Source organism: Notechis scutatus, chromosome 1 (assembly GCF_049901735.1).
Source record: "Notechis scutatus isolate UNSWTSFEM ecotype Mainland chromosome 1, rNotScu1.2, whole genome shotgun sequence".
NCBI lineage: Eukaryota > Metazoa > Chordata > Lepidosauria > Squamata > Elapidae > Notechis > Notechis scutatus.
The window spans coordinates 268,493,622-268,514,417 of NC_142009.1; the positions used below are offsets into that span (position 1 = coordinate 268,493,622).

Consider the following 20,796-nt stretch of genomic DNA (forward strand, 5'->3'; position numbering starts at 1 on the left):
TGAATGAGTCTGTAAAATTGTTGATAACTCTATAGTGTCGGTAATTGTTGATGTTGTTGATAATTCTGAGTGTTTATTTCCCTCCCAAAATCTCACTGTGCTTTCTGCTGAATCTTTGATGGCATTTTTTCTCTCCCAGAATTTTTCTTTAAAAGCAGAAGCAATTTTTTTAGAGTTCCCTACTATTGCACAATCTTGATCTTAATCTCTCTCAGTCAAATAATTTATTCTAAATATTGTATTCATATACAAAGCAAAATAAATATGTAGTATGCATTTGTAATTTTTGAAAAGTAAACATTCATGAAAAGAAAAAATTCCTAATAAAGAAAAACATGAGAAAAAGTAGTGAGATGTCTGATGTTGGACTGACAGTTTTCATTTGATGCATTTAAATGTTTTAATAGTTTGCAATTTATTCATTCTGTGATGCTTGAAAGGTGACACCCAAGTTAACAGAATGATGAATGTATTCATTTATCAAAAAGACTTTTATGGCCACCTAACTTAAAACACATCTCTGGACAACTCACAGCAGAAATATATAAAAATATATTTTAAGACATCTCTTTATTAAACGTCTGTTTGGGGGATTACAATCTAATTCAGATTTATTTGCTTCTTCCTGAATTCTATTTGATTCACTATGATCAAGAAATGGGGAAGACATTGCGCTCCCTATCTCAAGTCATTGCCTTCCTTGCCTGGCATTTGTATAAGGATGGAAACATGCAGACTAAAAAAAAATGGCTTTTATCTGCAAGGTTTTTTCATATGTTAGAATTTATTCCATTGAATCATTTTTCTTGATAATTTGCAATCTTCTCAAGCACTGGTTGATGGTATAAATATTATGTTTCCTTTGTTGCAGCAAAAACCTATGTCCAAGCGCAAATGTGCAGCCTGCAAAATTGTAGTCCACACACCATGCATAGAACAATTAGAAAAAGTGAGTAAACAATCTTGAAAAATGCTCTGCTGTATTTGATTCCATCTTGCCACAACCAAAATCTGAAACCTAATAAAATAAAATCATAGGACTTAATTTCTTTTCTTTTAATTCTTTGATCCTAGCTTAGTATTCTGAAGGCCCTAGATTCAGTTAAATCTAAATTAATTTCAATCTAGACATTGCCAGTTAAATAATCCTGGTTGGAGGTACCTTGTATTACTGCTATTTAGAGAAGAATGTACTGAGCTAGACTAATTCAAATTGCATGTCCTGTAGTTTCATATATTCTTCTGCTTATTTTTTCATCGAAGCTATTTAGAGGGAGGAATGATAGAAAAAATATATAAAAAGAGACTGTTATTCATAGGATTAAATCCTCCTTCTGTTAAATCCTCAGATTAATTTCCGATGCAAGCCTTCCTTTAGAGAATCTGGATCAAGGAATATCCGGGAGGTAAGAATTGCATGAACTAGTTAGGATTTGTAGCATTGTTGAAATTGGGGGATTTTTAAAAATATGCAGCTTCATCCCAATGCATTTAAAATGTTTGGCCTAAATTTGAAGCAGGGAATTGTAGCCAAGTCTAAAGCTATACTTTTCCATGGAAATAAAATATGAATGTTTTTGGAATAGAAAAGATACTATGACGCATGCCTTCTTATCTTCGAGAAAATATATATATATATATATATATATATATATATATATATATATATATATATATATATATATATATATATATATATATATATATATATATATATATATATATATGGTGTTGCTTGGTTGGGTATTTTCCCACGTCATTGTAGTTCTTTTAAAGTTGTAGCAACGTTTCAGCAGAATCTCATCTGCCATCATCAGGCTTCTGTATTGTGTCCGTCTGTGAGTCAGACTTTTACAGTAGTTTCAGATTTGAATTTGGGGCAGCCTATTGCTGTGCCAGAATGGTTTTCTTCATCCTGATTGGTTGGGAGTCTTGGTCTGTGTTTATTGGTCTCGGAGTTTGCTGTGTTCTGCTTGATTGGTGTCTCTAATATCTTCTGTCTGTTTTTGGCTCTTTTGTATCTTGATACAAAAGATGAACACCAATCAAGCAGACACAGCAAACTCCGAGACAAACAGACCAAGACACCAATCAGGATGAAGAAAAACCATTCTGCACAGCAATAGGCTGCAAATCAAATCTGAAACTACGTAAAAGTCTGACTCCTGAGCGGACACAATACAGAAGCCTGATGATGGCAGATAATTCTGCGGCGTGCTACAACAAAGAACTACAATGCGCGAAATACCGAACAAGCCGAACACCATACATGTAAGTACCCGCGAAACTTAAGAAAACATATATATATATATATATATATATATATATATATATATATATATATATATATATATATATATTCAGATAGTGAGAAGTAATAAATACTGTGCTAAGCAGTCACTCTGGTTCAAGAATTGCATACGTAATGGTCATGGATAGATTTTCTTAAAGAAAATAATAAGATACCAACTATAGGAATAAATGAATAAATGCATGCTATCTGGTTAGTTATTGCCTTTGTTCATTTTTAGAACTATTACTTACGGTATTCATACACCAAATATATATTAATGAACTACTTTATAAATATAATATTTCAGTAATCTTATACTTGATATTTTGCTAGTATAACCTGCAAATTTTTATAAGAATAGTGACTCTGAAAGTAAGTCCAACTTTGCCACAAGACGGTTGACTTTTTCCAGTCATTAGATAGCTTTTATTCATCTGCATTAACTATATTTTTTAAACTTGTTCCAGGGTGTTAGTTCCCAAGCTATATAAGTGTTTCATCAACAATATTGTCAGAATCTTTGCGTGGTTCTGTATTTGATGGGTGCTGTTTAAAGCCTGCAGAAACCATATTGTACTAATACAGTATTACAATGCAAGAAATAACCATATTTCTCTTCTTGAAGATAAACGGGACTACATTCCATTTGGGGAAATGTGACCAGCATTTTGTGCTGTTTGTGTAACAGAAAAACCTGAGGCAGCATCTATTCTTGATAAGAAAGACAGTGCTTGTCTTTAAACTCGGATGAAGAATAAAAGAATTAATTCCTAAGGTCACTTATGCAACATTTCCCCTACCTCCCAACAAGAACAAACGGTGAATGGTATCTAATGCCTGTCTTCATTTGCCAGCTCTTACCAGAACCAACAGCTTAATATTTAGCAGCATTGAAAGCGGTTGTGTTCCTTCCTGTTCCTTTATTTCTTTTTTCCTGAAATCACTCTCCTCTTTCTCCGTAGCCTACTGTTGTGCGGCATCATTGGGTACATCGGAGACGCCAGGAAGGGAAATGTCGACAATGTGGAAAGGTGAGGAAAATAGTGTTTATATGTATCAAGATTTTATCAAATTATATAGAGAGAGAGAAAGAGAGGGGTTTTGTTTTAGAGGAGCCAAGTTTAGTATGGAACTGGTAAGAAACAATATTGGGCTTGTATCTTTGCATAATATTCTTTATTCTACCAAATAAAAAAATGTGCTATATACAGTGTGATTGAGTTTTATGAACTATTATCTTTCTGATTTTGATAAGTTTTTTTCTACACACTGTTTAACTACATCTCTGGATCACACTGCTAATTCATTCATAATTCATTGGGTTTCCAGAAGTTAACCTTCACAAAATTCCAGAATCATGTGATTGAAGGACATTTGTGTACAAAATTTATAAATGTATATCCGTTGCAACACACAAAAATATGATTATTTAGTAGGCTTTATACTTCTCACTGTAATATAAAATGAAAAAGGAAACATGAATAATTGATGTTTTTTTTCTTTGTCTGTTCAGGGCTTCCAGCAGAAATTTGCCTTCCACAGCAAGGAAATTGTAGCCATCAGCTGTTCCTGGTGTAAGCAGGCAGTGAGTGCAGCATGCATTTGTTTACCACAATATTATTCTCTTTTTCTCTGCCTCCATTTGCCCCAGAAAACGATGTGCTATTTATTGAAGTTTTTTAAATTAGTTTTTGCGTCATGATTTTACTTGTATATGTAAAAGTATATGCTTTTATCATTGTAAGTTCTTGACTACAGTACTTCCCCTTCAAGGAGAAAATGGAGGGAGGGAATAATGTTGAGAAGGGATCTGTTCAGAGTGAGGAATAATGACAACCAGGACCAGCTACTCTGCCACTGAGCACCACAGCTTCTAAATGAAAAAGCGTGTGACTGCACAAGACATAAAAACTCACTTCTGCTTCCATTGTTAAGCAAATCACCACAGTCATTAATTGGGACATTGTATGACAGCGATTTTAGATTTCACTTCTATGTTCTGTTTTAATTCTACTTCTTGAAAGCCAGTTGTGAAGCACACAGATGGCGATTATGTGATCACGGGATATTGTAACGGTTCTAGATGTGAAGATCGGTCGCAGAGCTTTTTTTTCAATCATTGTAACTTTGAACAATTATAAAATGAGGTACTATAGTTAATAAGCGAGGATTACCTGTAGTATCTGAAGCGCAGAAACTAGTCACTCACTTTTTACTTTCTTATATATTTCCCTAGAGTATTGTTGGCTTGACTGGTAGTAAAAAAAAAATCTGAATGTAGAATTGCAGGACACCTTTTTTTGAAAAACACAAGATTGTTTTTGTAGAGATAGAGAGAGGGAGAGAGATGCAAAGCTAAATGTTCCCTTCTGTATTAATATTCTGACATAGGAGTGTTTTTACCTGTAGAAATGTTAACTCCTGCACAGGGAAATATAAAAGAAACTCCCTAGCATCCTGAAATAGTACCATCTTTCCCACTAACTCAGCAGTCTTCCTGTAAAGGTTCAGGCAGACAAAACAGGAACTATAAGTTCTCAGACCAGGCCAAATGTACAATGGCTTTCAAAAACTTCAAGGTCACTAAGCACTGAGCCAAGTTTCTGGTTATTCAATAGGGCAGGAGGAAGAAACTTCAAATTAAAATTCCTGAAATCTTTTTTTTTTAATTATTTCTTTACATTGCAGTGGATAATAGACTGCTGTGTTACAGCTCTATTACTGTCGGTTCTAAATATTCTAATCTAGTTGAGCTACACCTGAAAGTTTTCATCCAAGTCAGGTTCAGGAGTTGTGCTAAACTATGAAGTCCCGGGAGTTTATTATATAAACTCTATATATTATATATTATAAACACTAGTCCAGTATTGGAAACAGGCTCACAGAGGCAGCAATTGTTGTTAATCGATTCTGTTCTTTTGCTCCTTTTCAGTATCACAGCAAAGTTTCGTGCTTCATGCTGCAGCACATTGAAGAGCCCTGTTCATTGGGGGCACATGCTGCTGTTGTCATCCCTCCCACCTGGATTTTGCGTGTCCGTCATCCCCAAGTATGTTGCAATTTTATGTTTTCTTCATCCCTGTGCAAATTTCTCCCCTAAAGCCACTTATCCTTATTTAGGCCCAAGCCCTTCTGTATGCATTAAGAGTAACGCTCAAAAGTTCCCAACAGAATTCAGGGAATTGCAGTCTTAACACTTCTGGTATGTGGTGGAGGTACTTTAAATTAACTCCAGATTTACACGGTTTGTTCTTTCTGTCCCCCTCCCTCTTCTCTCTCTAGAACCCTCTGAAGTCAAGTAAGAAGAAGAAAAGGACTTCCTTCAAACGGAAATCCAGCAAGAAGGGACCTGAGGTCAGAGAACTTGAAAGAATACAAAGAACAAAATGAAGAGCAAGCAGTCCTAAAGAAAAAAATAGGAGAAAAAAAAAATCCTGGGAAATTGGCTAATGTTTTTTTGTACTTTTGAGCATTAATTTGCTAGAACAAATGGGGAAAATACATTTTTTAATGCCTCCTCCTCCCCTGTGCTCAATGCAAAGAACTGCCTTCTGTTTTCTCCCAGCCAGACCCTAATAAAATATTTGCAAACCAGTAACTTTTCCTAAAGACTAAGGAAAAATAGTCCAACAGAACTGAAGCAAATTGGACAATGGCATTTAACACAGAGGTGAATAACATGCGACTCTCCAGATGTTGCTGGACTATCATCCCACTAGCCTCTATCAGTGGCCATGCTGGGATGAGACGTTTGAGAGCCTTAGCAGGATCCTGTTATCACCCCTTGGTTATTATGCTAAATATTAAAAGAGAAAATATCTTTCTCTAAATGTGTAGTAAAACTGCACTATCCTGCTTACAGATAGTGATAAAAATTAGTCATTCCTTATAAATATGCATTAAAAGCAGCAAAGGAAGCTATTTAATATCGTCTTGTCTTCCAGAAAATACTAAACATTTTCACTGAAAGGAGGATTACTTGTAGTTATTGATTACAAAGGCTAGATGTTGTCCCCATAGACCTTCAGAATGCTGGTTGCTAGAGAACAAGGAGATATCACTGCACTTAAGATTTGCTTATAGGCATCCCTAATTGTCTTAATTTGGACATAGAAAGCTGAACTGGGTAAGACTGATCTTATCCAGCACAGCTGTTGCATTTCTTCAAATATTTGTAGCTCCACTCAGATATAAAGGATGTTTTGCTCTTTCACACCAGATAATCCAAAAGGAGATTGTTTATTGCTTAGAAAAAATGAGAATTGAAGCCAAAAAGGGAAGAAAAGCTAAAAACAGTTTTTTCTGATGAAATGTAGATGCTTGGCTGGCTTTAGGGTAGTTAGATCGCCATCATTTCCATGATTTTTGTTCTTGTTTTTATAGACCTTGACATAAAAGGCAAGAAAGACCTTCTTTTCTATAAAAATGAAACCCAATTATTGTTCATATTCTCAGTCCTAGCACTTTCATTTGTTCCATTTTTTTGGTTATTAGAAGTACAAGGAATTTAGTGACTATAACATGCATGCAGTGTAAATCCTATGGGTAAAACCTCTGATTTCTTCATTTGACCTTCTGTAATTCATCTTTTTTAGGAAGGAAGATGGAAACCCTTTGTTATCAAGCCCATTCCAGCACCTCTCATGAAGCCGCTGCTTGTGTTTGTGAACCCCAAGAGTGGTGGGAATCAGGTAAATCATTTATCCGATGTTGTTTCTCAAATTCCATTGGCTCTCTTATAGCCTCCTTCAGCATATTTTCTTCCATTCTTTTAGGGAACAAAGATATTCCAATCTTTTATGTGGTATCTCAACCCTCGGCAAGTTTTTGATCTCAGCCAGGGAGGTCCCAAAGAAGCGTGAGTAACAGTTAAAAGAGTCTGAACCACACACAAGTACATTTGTCATTTCCAACTGACACAGACAGACCTGAAATTATTGGGAAAATATATTTTTTTTATATTTGCCTTGTAAAATAGGCAGAGTGGCACTTTAGAATTAGAACAGTGAATGATCTTAAAGAGTACTTAATGAGGTGACGTTGTTGAACTTCTGAGCGTAGATCTCAAGGCAACACAACTGAAATCCCCATACAAGTATTTTCAACTGTTTAAATTGAGATTCTCCATTGAGCTGCTCCATTGAGCATCCAGAAAGTGGGAGGTGCTTAGTCTCTGCTTGGATAGGCTGGGCTTAGTTAGTAGGACACTGTTGCTCCTCCCTGGCTCCTCCCTAGCATCCCCCAGTTTTAGCTCAGCCTTTGATTCGATAGGCAGCTTTCCTTGGTCGGAGCAGGAACAAATTGAGGTGAATAGATTCTTCATATACAGATTGGCTTTTCAAAAAATTTTCTCCAAATTTCCTCAGCAGATCCGATTGCAATTCAAGAGAAGCGTTCGGAACGATCGCAGATCGCCACTGATGTTCCGGCCGCATTTGCACCCATAAGGGCAGAGGCTTAGATCTCTGCCACTCTAATTTAGGAATTGTGCCTTTTTCAAAGTACGAAGCTTCCCTTTCCTTCGATCCACTTTCCCTGTGCCTCCCCCCTTGCCATTGCCTTTCCAAGCTTTCACGCCGTTTAACAAAGAGTGCGCTTTCTCTCAAACCTCGCCAGTGGCGATTCCTCCCCAAAAAGAACGCAGGGGAGGGGGTGTTGGAGCCCTGATTCTCCCCTATCCACCGCTCATTGCATGATAGCTGTTTAGTAATTAGTTGGGCGGCGAGGTATTGCTGTGTTAAGGCGCCAAAAATACGTCTCTGCCACTTTAATCCAGGGACCATCCACCATTTTAAGCGTAAACTTCCCAGGCCACAGGGCCAATACCACGTTGCATCGTGGGGTCTTTGCTGGTGTTTTTCCCAGCCTACTGTTGAGAGGCTTTATTCCCCTCAAAACTCTAAACAAAGAGACCAGGGGAAAGAACAATTCTACTCCCTTTAGCTCCGGTTTGGGAGATTTGGCTTATTTGATCTTCTCAGTATATTGAGGCATTAAGTACTTTTATTCAATCTATTAAATAGATAATATATACAAACAACAACAACAACAAGAACAACAATAATAATATAAATGCCTCAATTCTAGACATTGCATATAAAAAAAAGGGGGGGTGAGTATCGATTGGGTTCCTTGTCCCGGCTGTGGTACAGGAGCCCGGACGTGCCAACCATCCGGACGTGCCAACTGTGTATGTATGTATGTATGTATGGTATTTAAGTTTCTTCGGGTATTTTCCCACGTCTTAATATTTGTGCTTTTATTATAGCGACATTTCGGCAGAATCTCATCTGCCATCCTCAGGCTGAGGATGAGGATGGCAGATGAGATTCTGCCAACGTCGCTATAATAAAAGCAAAAAAAAGGCGAAAACCAAGAAACCTAAATACCATACATATAAATACCCACAAAAACATAAGAATATATATGTGTGTGTGTGTTTTTTTTAAGTTTTCGCGGGTACTTACATGTATGGCATTCAGCTTTGTTTGGGTATTTTCCCACGTCATTATAGTTGTGCTTTTAAAGTTGTAGCAACGTTTCGGCAGAATCTCATCTGCCATCATCAGGCTTCTGTATTGTGTTCGTCTGTGAGTCAGACTTTCACAGCCGTTTCAGTTTTAAATTTGGGGCAGCCTATTGCTGTGCCAGAATGGTTTTTTCTTCATCCTGATTGGTTGGGAGTCTTGGTCTGTGTTTATTGGTCTTGGAGTTTGCTGTGTTCTGCTTGATTGGTGTTTCTAATATCTTCTGTCTGTTTTGTGGCTTTTTTTGTCTTGATTGGCTGGCAACATTGTGTTTCCTGTATTGAAGGCTTTTAGTGCGGCTTGGCTCCGAGCAAATGGACGGGTATCATTTGTTAGGAAGCTAGGTTTCATCTGGGTGCCTGGTTGGGGTGTATTTGAGCTGGAGGTATCAGGGGGGATCTGTTTGTGCCCAGGTATTTGTCTGGCTTGTGGTGTGGAGATTTTTTGTTTGTGAGTGCAGGCTTCCAAATAATTGACAGTCTGGTGGAATCATCTCTTCTATTCATGCTTTCAGGTCTTTTTTCAATCTCTGTGGCTTCTCTGATAATTCTGTGGCTGGGGTTTTCTATAGTGGCTAGGGTTTTGGTGCCATTGAAGTCGATGCTATGACCCAATGCTTTCGTGTGTTGGACTAGTGAGGAAGTGTATTCCAGCTTTTTTACTGCATATTTGTGTTCATCCAGGCGGATACTTGCTCTTCTATTGGTCTGTCCAATGTATGTGGCAGGGCATGATGCACAGGGGACTTCGTATATGCCTTGGTTTTCCAGGTCAATTTTATCTTTGGGGTTTCTAAGGATGGCTGCTATTTTTCTGTCTGTTTTGAGGCAGTCTTGATGTGATGCCTGTGTAATATCTTACTGATTTTGTCTGTAGTACCTCTTATGTAGGGCAGGACAGCTGTTCCATAGATCTGTTCATCTTCTAGGTCTCCATTATGTCTCAGTGTGTTTTTGTGGATCAAGCCGGTGATTTTGCTTTTGTGGAAGCCATTAGCTGTCAGTACTTTAGTCAGGGTGCATAGTTCAGTCTTTATGTGTCTTGTCTGCCAGGTGTTTGGTTCTGGCGATTAGTGTTTTGGCCACTGAGTTTATCTGTGCTGGGTGGTGGTGGGATTGGGCGTTGAGGTAGCGGTTGGTGTGTGTTTTCTTCTGGTATATGGTGTGTCCTAGTGTGCCATCTGTTTTTTTGTAGATTAGTACATCTAGGAATGGTAGTTGTTTGTTTGTTTCCGTTTCCATGGTGAACTTGATTTTGGGGGGGGTGCTGTTAGGAAATATATAATTATAATTATATAATTATAATTATAATTATAATTATATATATATATATATATATATATATATATATATATATATATATATATATATATATATATGTATGTATGTATATAATATACATACACACACACACATACACATACATACATACATACAGAGTCATATTTATATCTATATTTATAAAGTCACCTCATATCTCTGAGGTACTTTAGAGGATTGGAATGGCAAGCAGAAGTGGAGCCAAGGCACGGACCCAAGACAAGTCTAAAAGAGCTAAGGGTCCTTCAAAGGCTGCAGAGAAGGATGCCACCCGACACCAAAAAGCATTGGAAAAGCAAATTGAAAGGCACACAAGGGAGGCTGAGAGGATTTCCCAGCCCCCCCACTCGAACTCCACAACCTCAAATTCAATGCACCCCTATACCCTTAGACTTGTCCTTGCCATCTCGACCACCTGGTACCATAACATCAAGTGCACAGACTTCGAGATGAGCCCCTGCAGCAACCTTCACGACAACGGTGGCCGGTTTAAGACAGGAGGAGTTCCTTCCAGATGAGGTCCCAGAAACAGTGAAGGCATGGATGGAGTTGGCGATCCGCAGAGGAATCGCGGCGGGGGTGCAACAATCCCTCATGGCCAGACAGATCCCAGTGTCGGAATGCGACTCACAGTCAGAAAGATCTCTATGCAGAACTGACCTACATTATCCTCAGGTACCTCCCCAAGGGGAGCTTTCCTTGATTTCCCATATACATTCACAAGATGTTCAGGAGGAGGGAGAAGGAGAGGATCAAATGGACCAAGTAGACGCAGTCTCACTTCAAGATAGTGAAGCCCCCCTGGAGGCGGAGCCCCCAGAAAGAGGCATGTCCGATGACGAGGACATCAAGCCTGACCAACCTACTTTTACAGGTCTATTTCACCCACAACTTTTCAAATCACTCCTATTTAAGGCAAAAACCACAGCTCGTCTTGATAAGTCTCCCTCTGCCCAACAACAAAAATCTCAAGAGCAATCGGAAGATCTAATTTTCTCTCAACCCATTAACCAGGTCGAGGTTATTCCAGTTCCACAAATGTTTTCAGATCTGATCCAGAAACAGTGGACCTCAGCAGCAATGTACCCACCCCGCACAAGCTTCGATAAAAAATTCTTTAATTTAGCTTCAGACTTTTCCGATTCCCTGAGTACCCCTGAAGTAGATGAGCCTGTAGTGGCTTTGGCATCCTCCTCCACTATTCCCACTGAGGCGGAGGATGTTCTTAAACCGGAGGAGAAGAAAGCAGAGATCGCTCTCAAGAAGGCACATCAATCTGATGCGTGGGCCATAAGGGCGGCAATAGCTGTGTCCTTCTTTACTAGGACCTCCCTCAGATGGCTCTGTCACCTGAGGGACACCATACCAAATTCTAACATTAGGGCGCATCAGGACATCGCCAAAATAATTTCAGCTGCAGAGTTCTCTGCGGATGCTACATTTAATTCGGTCAAATTTTCGGCTCGAGCCATGGCATCGCAGATTACAGCCCAACAATTACTTTGGCTTAGACATTGGCAAGCCGACTCCAAACACAAATGGAAGCTTGGTTCTTCCCCAATTTCGGATGATAAATTGTTTGGTGCTGCCTTAGATCTGCTGCTAATTGAGACCAGAAGCAAGAAGAAGATTCTCCCTTCCCTCCTCCGTCGTTCAGACACCAGGACTTATCAGCCCTTTCGGAGAGGCTCCTTTCGTCCCCATTATCAAGGTCCATTCTCCACTAGATTCCAGAGGGTACCAGGGTATGGGGCACCCAACAGTCCAATAGACCGGAATTCACCGACAGACCTCGTAGGGGAGGACAGGAGAAGAGACCTTTTAGATAACAGGAAACAGAGGTTTCCGTTGTCCAGGATAATTCCAGGGAACTTGCTCCCATTGGGGGACGATTAAGATTCTTTGCAGACCGTTGGGACTCCTCTACATCGGATTCCTGGGTTCGCAACACCATCAGATTTGGCCTGGTTCTAGAAGTTCACTCCACACCCCCAAACTTTTTTATGCAATGTCATCTCTCCAGGGACCCAATTAAAAGGAGCCTGATGGAGACAGCGATCAATCACTTACTGGAAATTAAGGCCATTTAACCGGTAGCCCGGGATCAGCAAGGCCAGGGATTCTACTCTCTCTTTTTTGTAGTCCCTAAGAGTTCAGGGGGATGGAGGGCAATACTAGATTTAAAACGACTCAACCGTACTCTAGTCTATCGCAAATTTAAAATGAGTACGTTGCAATCCATCCTGCTTGGCATAAGGGAGGGTGATTTTTTTATCTTCCATCAATCTGACAGAGGCCTACTTACACATACCAATTAGACCTTCTCACTCCAAATTTCTTAGATTCTGCTATAACAATCAACATTTTGAATACGTTGCCCTGCCCTTTGGGTTGTCATCTGCCCCAAGGACCTTTACAAAGGTTCTGGCGGCCCTAGCCACCTTCGGGGCATTTCTGTCAGACTCCAATGCTACTTGGATGACATTTTTATATTATCTTCTTCACCCAGACAGGCAGAATTGGATACGCAAATTACATTGCGAACCCTTCAACAACACGGTTTCTCCATTAATTGGGCAAAGAGCCATTTGTCCCCCTCAACTCGCTTATCTCACCTGGGTTCGATAATAGACAATGTTCAGGGACGAGTGTTTCTATCCCCTGAGAGGCAGGAGAGCCTCAAGAACTGAGCTCAAACTATCAGAACCCTAAAACGGGTTCCTCTGGCCAATTTGTCAAAATTACTGGGAAAGATGATTTCCTGTATTTCTATTATTCCTTGGGCCCGGTTCCATGCGAGATCACTCCAATGGTTTTTGCTTCCCTACCAAAGATCAGGGCAAAGCAACTCCAAGATCCGAGTATTTGTTCCAACAAAAGTCCTACTCTCTCTACACTGGTGGACCATTCCGACCATCAACAAAGGTTGTCCGCTGAAGAAGCCCCACAGACTCACCATCACCACAGATGCCAGCCTGTTTGGATGGGGAGCACACTTCCAGTCCCTCTCGGCGCAAGGACATTGGTCAGCAGCAGAACGATTGAACAGCATAAATTGGTTGGAGCTCAGGGCAATCCATCTGGCCCTTCGCAGTTTCCTCCCTCATATTCGAATGAGAAACATCCTCATACTTACAGACAACATCACAACAAAAGCACACATGAACAGACAAAGGAGTACACACTCAAAACAACTCATGGGGGAAGCAGAGAGACTGTGCCATTGGGTGGAAAGGAACTTGGGCTCCATCACAGCGGAACACATTTCAGGACTGACAAACACACAAGCAGACTGGCTGAGCAGGGCCACAGTCGATCAATCAGAGTGGCGCCTGCACCGGATCTGTTTCAGGAGATGATTCAGAGGTTCGGTCTGCCAGTTATAGATCTGTTCGCTTCTCCCCTAAACTTGCAGCTCCCCAGATTCATTTCAAGATAACCATCTCAGGGGGCAGAGAACATCAACACACTCCGTTGCCAGTGGCCCCAGGGACTCCTCTACGCCTTCCCACCTCTCCCACTGATACCCAAGGTGATCCAGAAGCTGCTAGACGAGAAAGCAGAACTGATCTTGGTGGCACCACACTGGCCCAGGAGGCCATGGTTCGCGGATCTCAGGGGCCTGTCCATAGAAGAACCATGGAAAATTCCACCGCATAAAATTTGGCTCACTCAGGGACCAATCCAACACCTGGACCCTCAATGGTTACAATTAGCCGCTTGGAACTTGAGCTGAGACATCTAAGTAAGGAGAATTTCTCGACCAGGGTGATCAACACCATTCAAGCAGCTCGGCGTCCTTCTACGAGCCGTATATATAATGCCACACGGACTATCTTTTATAAATGATGCGCCAAATCCAAGGTGGACCCATTTTCGCCATCAGTGGCACAAGTTTTAGAATTTCTTCAAGATGATCTAGAGAAGGGACTCTCTCCAAATACTTTAAGACAGGTGGTGGCTATTGCCTCGGTGGTGATCTGGGAAGGTCTAACATCCATCTCCCACCACCCACAGATAAAGATTTTTCTTAGAGGTGCCACAAATTTATGTCCACCAATGATACATCGTTACCCCACCTGGGACCTTAATAAGGTACAGCACTCACTAAGTGTCCATTTGAACCTCTGAAAGTCTCTATTTCTATTTATCTACTACTAGTCTCTATTTTCTTACATGCAAGGTAGTGTTCCTCGTAGCTATAACATCAGCACAATGTATCTCTGAAATAGCAGCTTTATCAGCCCAGAAGGACTTCTGTATCTTCCATTCTGACAGAGTGGTTCTTCAACCAGACCCCACATTCACACCAAAAGTCAATTCGACCTTCCACAGGACACAAGAACTGATCCTCCCAAATTTTTGCCCCAGACCTTCTCAGGGTCTAGAGCATCAATGGCACCGACTGGATGTCCGCAGAGCTCTCCATATGTACCTACACTGAACAGCTCCTTTCAGGAAGACAGAAGCCGTTTTTTTATCTTTTCAGCCAACTACTTAGGGACAGAAGGTATCTCCTTCAACTATAGGCACATGGCTGAAGGCCACAATAGTCAAGGCATACGAGACTCAATCATTACCTGTGCCTAGAGGCATCACGGCACATTCAACAAGGAGTGTGGCAACTTCAGTGGCCTGGGCCACACAAGTTCCTATAACAGAAATCTGTAGAGCGGCGACATGGGTCTCCCCATCACCTTTCATTAGACATTACAAAATTGATGTATTTGCTTCTGCTGAGACCTCCTTTGGTAGGAGGCTGTTACAACGAGTCCACTCGGACAGCAAGGGGGCTCCAACCCAGACAGAGACCTTCCCGTAGGACAAGTGAAAGCTTTGGTATGTCCCACTCTCTGGATGCTCGGAGCAGCTCAAAGGAGAAGGGTGTTGGTACTTACCTGATACGCCCGTTCTCAGTGACCTGTGACGAGCATCCAGCCCCACCCAATATCTGTCTGGTGGGGTCCTGTTCTGGCCAACGATAAATCTGGATATACACAAACAAAAACATGACAATATAGAGGATGGGGGTTGCATCACCTCGTCTTTGCCAAAACTGGGGGACACTAGGGAGGAGCCAGGGAGGAGCAATAGCGTCCTACTAATTAAGCCCAGCCTATCCGAGCAGAGACTAAGCACCTCCCACTCCGGAAGCTCGTCGCAGCTCACTGAGAATGGGCGTATCAGGTAAGTACCAATGCCCTTTTTCAACCACTGACATTCATGCTATCTCCTAGCTACTGAATAGTGCCCAATAAAAGGGGAAATGCTGGTAGAAAGGGGAGAAGAAGAGGAGCAGAGTTGGTAAAATAAAAAGAAAGGTAGAATTTTACCAGGGTCCCTGAAGATTGAATCAGCTATTCTATAAATTACATCTGGCTTTTGCACTGGAGCTTCCCCATTGCCTGCTCTAGATCAGCGGTCACCTACCGGCTGTTCTGCTGTGCCGGGAGATTTAGATCAGCTAGGAAGCAGGAAATGTTTGGATTTCTGGCTTTCTAGCTAGTCTTTAGATCTTCTTTTAAGCAGAGCCGAACCTCCTTTAGGACTGAAGGATGCAGGAACTGAACTATTATTCAGTGCAGACTCACAGCAAGCAAATTTTATGTGACAGACTGAGCTAGCTGATGGCAGATAGATCTCTGAATGAATCTGTGATTCTGTGAGCAACTCAATCTGCCTGCCTGCTTTGCCTGATTTGGGGTAAAAGTTGCTCTTTTTTAATAAAAAAAATCAATATTTATATAAATATTTATAATATTTACATATAAGCCATGCCCAGCCAGTCACATGACCACCAAGCCACACCCACAAATTAGGCCACGCCCACAGAACCAGTTAGTGTTCCCTGGGATTTAAAATTATGAGTTTAGTGGTCCCTGAGGTCCAAAAGGTTGGCGACCCCTGCTCTAGATGGTGCTTTGAAGTGGGGTACTAAGCACGGTACTGAAATAAGCTACTTCAATACATTTTCTAGCTGGACACCTTTCTGCTCCTTGGAAGAAGAAAAATCTTATTCCATTAAGCTAACAGCCAGAGAAAACATACACAGTTCAAACTACAAACCTTTACTCCCTATCACTCATTTTTCATTACTTGGGTATATGTCGCTTCTTTTAGATATGGAGACAATGCTGAAGAATTATTCTAAAGATATGTTTTTAAAATTTATTTTTTACTTGAACTAAATACAATTTCTAAAAATACCCTATGGAAATGTGTATATCCCACAGATTTATTTTTTTTTAGGGTGGGGGAAGGAGGAATGAGGTTCAATAGATAAAAATAAGTGATGCTTACTCTGGGTTTTGTGCAGATTGGAGTTGTATCGTAAAGTGCACAACTTACGGATTCTGGCATGTGGAGGAGATGGTACAGTAAGTGGCTATGTCCCCTTTCCTGTGTGATAAGCTGTGATAAGGTAGATCTGCATCAGTAGCAGAACCTGGATCAGTATCCAGATAGTTATGTTGCACTGAGTTATGTATGAAGAATTGTCCACCAAATTACTAAATACAGCCATATGCATTCAGGGCTACCTGTTCAAGGATACAGAGCTGTTTACATTTTATCTAAAGCTAATTCAGCAATGTATTAGAAATGGACATTTCTATGAGCACTGTCTATATGACTGGTTGATTTATATTAGTTCTTGGCCTATGACTTTTTTAACTTCTGGAGGATATAATATTTTGTTATGCTGTGGCCCTGCAGTCCTATCTAAATTGTAGTCCTGTCTAAATTGTAGTCCTGTCTAAATTGTAAACCAACAGTTGTAATAAATATTCCTTTGAATTTATTTAATAAATAGCATAGCCCCCGAGAAAGCCTGCCATCTTTTGTAACTCTTCTTTTTACGTTTTTTGGGCTGGCTCTGGTGGATGTGTATATATATAAAAAAAATGCAATAAATAGCTGAAGCAACTGAGCAGATATAGGAAATTGCAGCAAAAATTCTGTCTGAATCTGTTATGTTTTTCCTGGCTGAGTAGGTGGGATGGATCCTGTCAATTTTGGACCAGTTACGCCTGCACCCTCCACCTCCTGTGGCCATTCTTCCTTTGGGGACAGGAAATGACCTAGCAAGAACACTGAACTGGGGTGGGGTAAGAATTTGCCAACTCATTACAAGTTTTGTATAAGGCTATGTTCCAAGTCAGCACTGCAAACGACACTAAGTAGATAGAAGGGAAGTTATTTGTTTCCATTACCTTGTCTCAGTTCTCACAGACAACATGTCAACCCACAGGGATATACTGATGAACCGTTGTCAAAAATCCTGTCTCATGTAGAAGAGGGGGAAATTGTGCAACTTGATCGCTGGAATCTACAGGTAGACCCCAAACCTGAGGGAAATCTAGAAGAGAAGGATGAAACAGCCACAGATAAGGTGAGCCTCAGAGCTATCATCACTAAGTTAATACTAATGTCCTATCCAGATAAATCAGTTGGTCGGTCTCACACATGACATGTTGTACTTCATAATTTATTCCATAATGGTCAGGTATAATTTGATATGAGTTAAATATAATGAGAAATATTCTGTGACATCACAGAAAATATAACTTGCTCTCTAGCTAACTTTTAACAATTCGGAGCCTGTGTGACAAGTGGGGCAACAGGAAGAAGTAAATTCTAAAAATGAAGATGGAAAAAAATGGTTGCAAAAAGGGTCAGTAAACATAATCTAAATCTAGTAAAATAGATAATATTCTCTAGAATCTGCCATTTGTCCTTTTAATGTGCAATGATTATACTTAAGCATAGAGCAGCTTACTGTCATAATTCATCATAAGTACAGTAGAACAGAATTTTCAGTTCTGTATTCAGCTGTAGGAAGCCTATCTGTGATATCCTAGTTAGATCAGATATAAGCAGTCAAAATGATAGCACACTTACCATGTAGAAGTTTTATTTGAATTTGACTGTTTATCAAACTTGTTTGCGGCCCATTTCACCCTAGGCAGTTTACAGGGAGTTACTGATGATACCCAAATCTTTTTCTGTGAAACAGTGTCAGGTAATAATATATCTCCACTGAATAGAATAGATAAGGGATAATAAATGGAAACTGTCCTCAGAAAAAGTATAGAAGTTATTACGGTGCAATCTGGTGCACTTCTGGAACCAAATGTCTCTGGTTTTCAAGGTTGGGATAATAAATCGTAGCACCTTTTTTATCAAGAAGAGAATGAAGTTGCCCCTTACTCTCTCTGACTAAATTGAAAAGTCAGAAAGACCACCTACTAGAATGCTTTTGTTAAAATAAAGCTCTTTATGTGATATAGAGAGCCTTAATAAAGTAGATTTCCAGATTTCACAGTTAGCAGCTCTACTTGCATCCAGGTATACAAAAGGACAACTTTCCTTCTGCTCCTGGGCTGAAAGTTTGATGTGAGAGAGAAGGGGCTGGAGTCATTGTGAATGTCCTCTCCCCAGTTGAAACCCTCCACCCGTCCATCTGAATGCTATTGTGAATGGAAAAACCGAGGACGAAATGCTTTAAGCTATTGCCAATTCTTCATTACTTTACTCCAATTTACTCTTGCAAAGAACTTCCCATTGTCTGGAGTTTCAGATTCCAAACGCATCCTTGGAATTCGGATAGATGGTAGGTTGGAGTAGAAAAACGAAACAGCTTTCCTTTTGAAGCATGATTTAAACATGAATATGTGGGATGCCTAGTTTGGCTCTAAGAATTTTTTTCTCATTGTTTAGAATCCCAGTGACTTAAGAGTCTCAGCTAAAACAGCTTTTGTGAGAATCTCAGGAACACATGATTTGGTATTACAAGTAGTCCTTGACTTACGACCACAATTGAGTCCAGATTTTATGTTGCTTAGTGAAACATTTCTTAAGTGAGTTTTGCCCCGTTACGACTTTTCTTGCCACATTTGTTAAGTGAATCACTACGGTTGTTAAATTAGTAACCCGGCTGTTAAGTGAACCTGGGTTCCCCATTGACTTTGCTTGTCAGAAGATTGCAAAAAATGATCTCATGACTCCAGGACACTCCAACCGTCATAAATATGAACCAGTTGTCAAGCATCTGAATGTAAATCCCATGACCATGGGGATGCTGCACCAGTCATAAGTGTGACAAATGGTCATAAGTCACTTTTTTTCAGTACCATTGTAACTTCGAATGGCCACTATACAAACTGTTGTAAGTCAAGGACTACCTGTATATGGTATTCTCATAGAGAAGTTTCTGCATTCAGAATTTCATTTTCATTCAATAAATATCAGAAGAGACTTTAACAAATGATGGAGATGAGGTTTATATTCACAGTTCTAAACTGCCTTTTTTTTAAATTCCATACATACATCTGTATACCAAAAATCTCATTCTGTCTTTCAGTCCTAAGTTAAGTGTTGTGTTTGTCTATTTCAGCTCCCTCTTGATGTCTTCAACAATTACTTCAGCCTTGGTTTTGATGCTCGAGTGACACTGGAATTCCACGAATCTCGAGGTAAATGTCAATGTGTCTAATACCGTCAAAGTTTATGCTTTGGAGATTATGCTAGGGCTTATGCTGATTGCTTGAGAAATGCTTACAACTTTGACTGTGGAGGAGCTAAAGTCAGAAAGGTTGTAATTGAATTTATAAGACCAGGGAGGGAGGGAAAAGAAAGTGACTAGGAATTAGAAGCAATTGGCTCACAAAAATAATTAATGCCTTTCCCGGAGTAAAAATACATATTGTTTCTAATGCTAGTGGGAGGGACTCAGCTTCCTGAGAACCAGTGACTCATAATAACGGATAATTAACTTCTTTTTCCAGAGGCCAATCCAGAGAAATTTAACAGTCGATTTCGGAATAAAATGTTCTATGCTGGGGTGAGTTCATCAGGATGCATGCCCCAGTCTGCACTTCCTACCTTTCTCTTGATATGCCCCCCCAAGCTATTTATTATAGATAGCAACCTTTCCCAAGTTGGCGTCTTCCAGATGTGTTGGCATCTCATTTCCCTAGAAATACCAGGAGTTCCACTCTTCATACATGTGGAGGCATTCTGAGTTGGGAAAAGGTGCTATTGGTTTCCTTAGGAATGTATGTAGGGAAAAAATACTTTATCTGTATTGAAAAATCTGTATTGGTACAACTTGATTAACATTTCCAAAATTTGAGAATTAAGTGAGAGAGAGAGAATTTAGCTTATGTACATGAGAAAGTAGTTTTCCTGCTTTGTCTGGGAAAGAAGTTTGAATAATTCTGTTGCAATTAGTATTGAGTCAAAGCTTTGTACGAAGTGTTTTTTTATGTAAAATAGGGGGTGAAGATTGTCAGCGTAATGAAAGAAGAATATCCAGAAATATTCAAGTGCAATCAACTTACAGGAGAAAGTGGTAGCAGCTTTTCCCTTTCTAAATGTAACTTTGCTATCTCCAGTAAGATGGCAAGACTTCTTTATGCCCTGAGAGGGGATTATGAAAGTGGGAGACATTGTGCAACGTAGCTCAGCACTAGATTCAGCCAGGGAGCAAGGATAGTGGGATGGGACTTGGTTATGCCCTTAGAAATTAACCCAGGTCATGTATAATAGGGACTAGGTACCATCTATGAAGTAGAGAACAGAATGAAAGATGGTAATGTTGGATAATTGCATGTGAAACATTCCCACTTAAACAGATATCATACCCTGTCATTTACAC

General features: G+C 40.1%; 1 protein-coding gene across 9 annotated transcripts in view; it reads left to right on the forward strand.

Annotated features, from left to right (window-relative positions):
* The window catches only part of DGKZ (diacylglycerol kinase zeta), a 171,468-nt gene that overhangs the window by 120,062 nt on the left and 30,610 nt on the right, over positions 1–20,796 (forward strand). For all 9 annotated transcript variants that reach the window (XR_015746699.1, XM_087951313.1, XM_087951314.1 and 6 more), the window contains 13 exons: positions 872–949; positions 1,350–1,406; positions 3,256–3,324; positions 3,807–3,878; positions 5,226–5,342; positions 5,576–5,647; positions 6,889–6,984; positions 7,069–7,151; positions 16,456–16,516; positions 17,132–17,245; positions 17,389–17,529; positions 19,534–19,612; positions 19,925–19,980. Coding sequence is in view for 8 of the 9 variants with exons in the window: in XM_087951313.1 (XP_087807439.1) it covers positions 872–949; positions 1,350–1,406; positions 3,256–3,324; positions 3,807–3,878; positions 5,226–5,342; positions 5,576–5,647; positions 6,889–6,984; positions 7,069–7,151; positions 16,456–16,516; positions 17,132–17,245; positions 17,389–17,529; positions 19,534–19,612; positions 19,925–19,980 (1,095 nt within the window). In the remaining variant the exon portion in view is untranslated. The remainder of the gene's footprint in view (positions 1–871; positions 950–1,349; positions 1,407–3,255; positions 3,325–3,806; positions 3,879–5,225; positions 5,343–5,575; positions 5,648–6,888; positions 6,985–7,068; positions 7,152–16,455; positions 16,517–17,131; positions 17,246–17,388; positions 17,530–19,533; positions 19,613–19,924; positions 19,981–20,796) is intronic.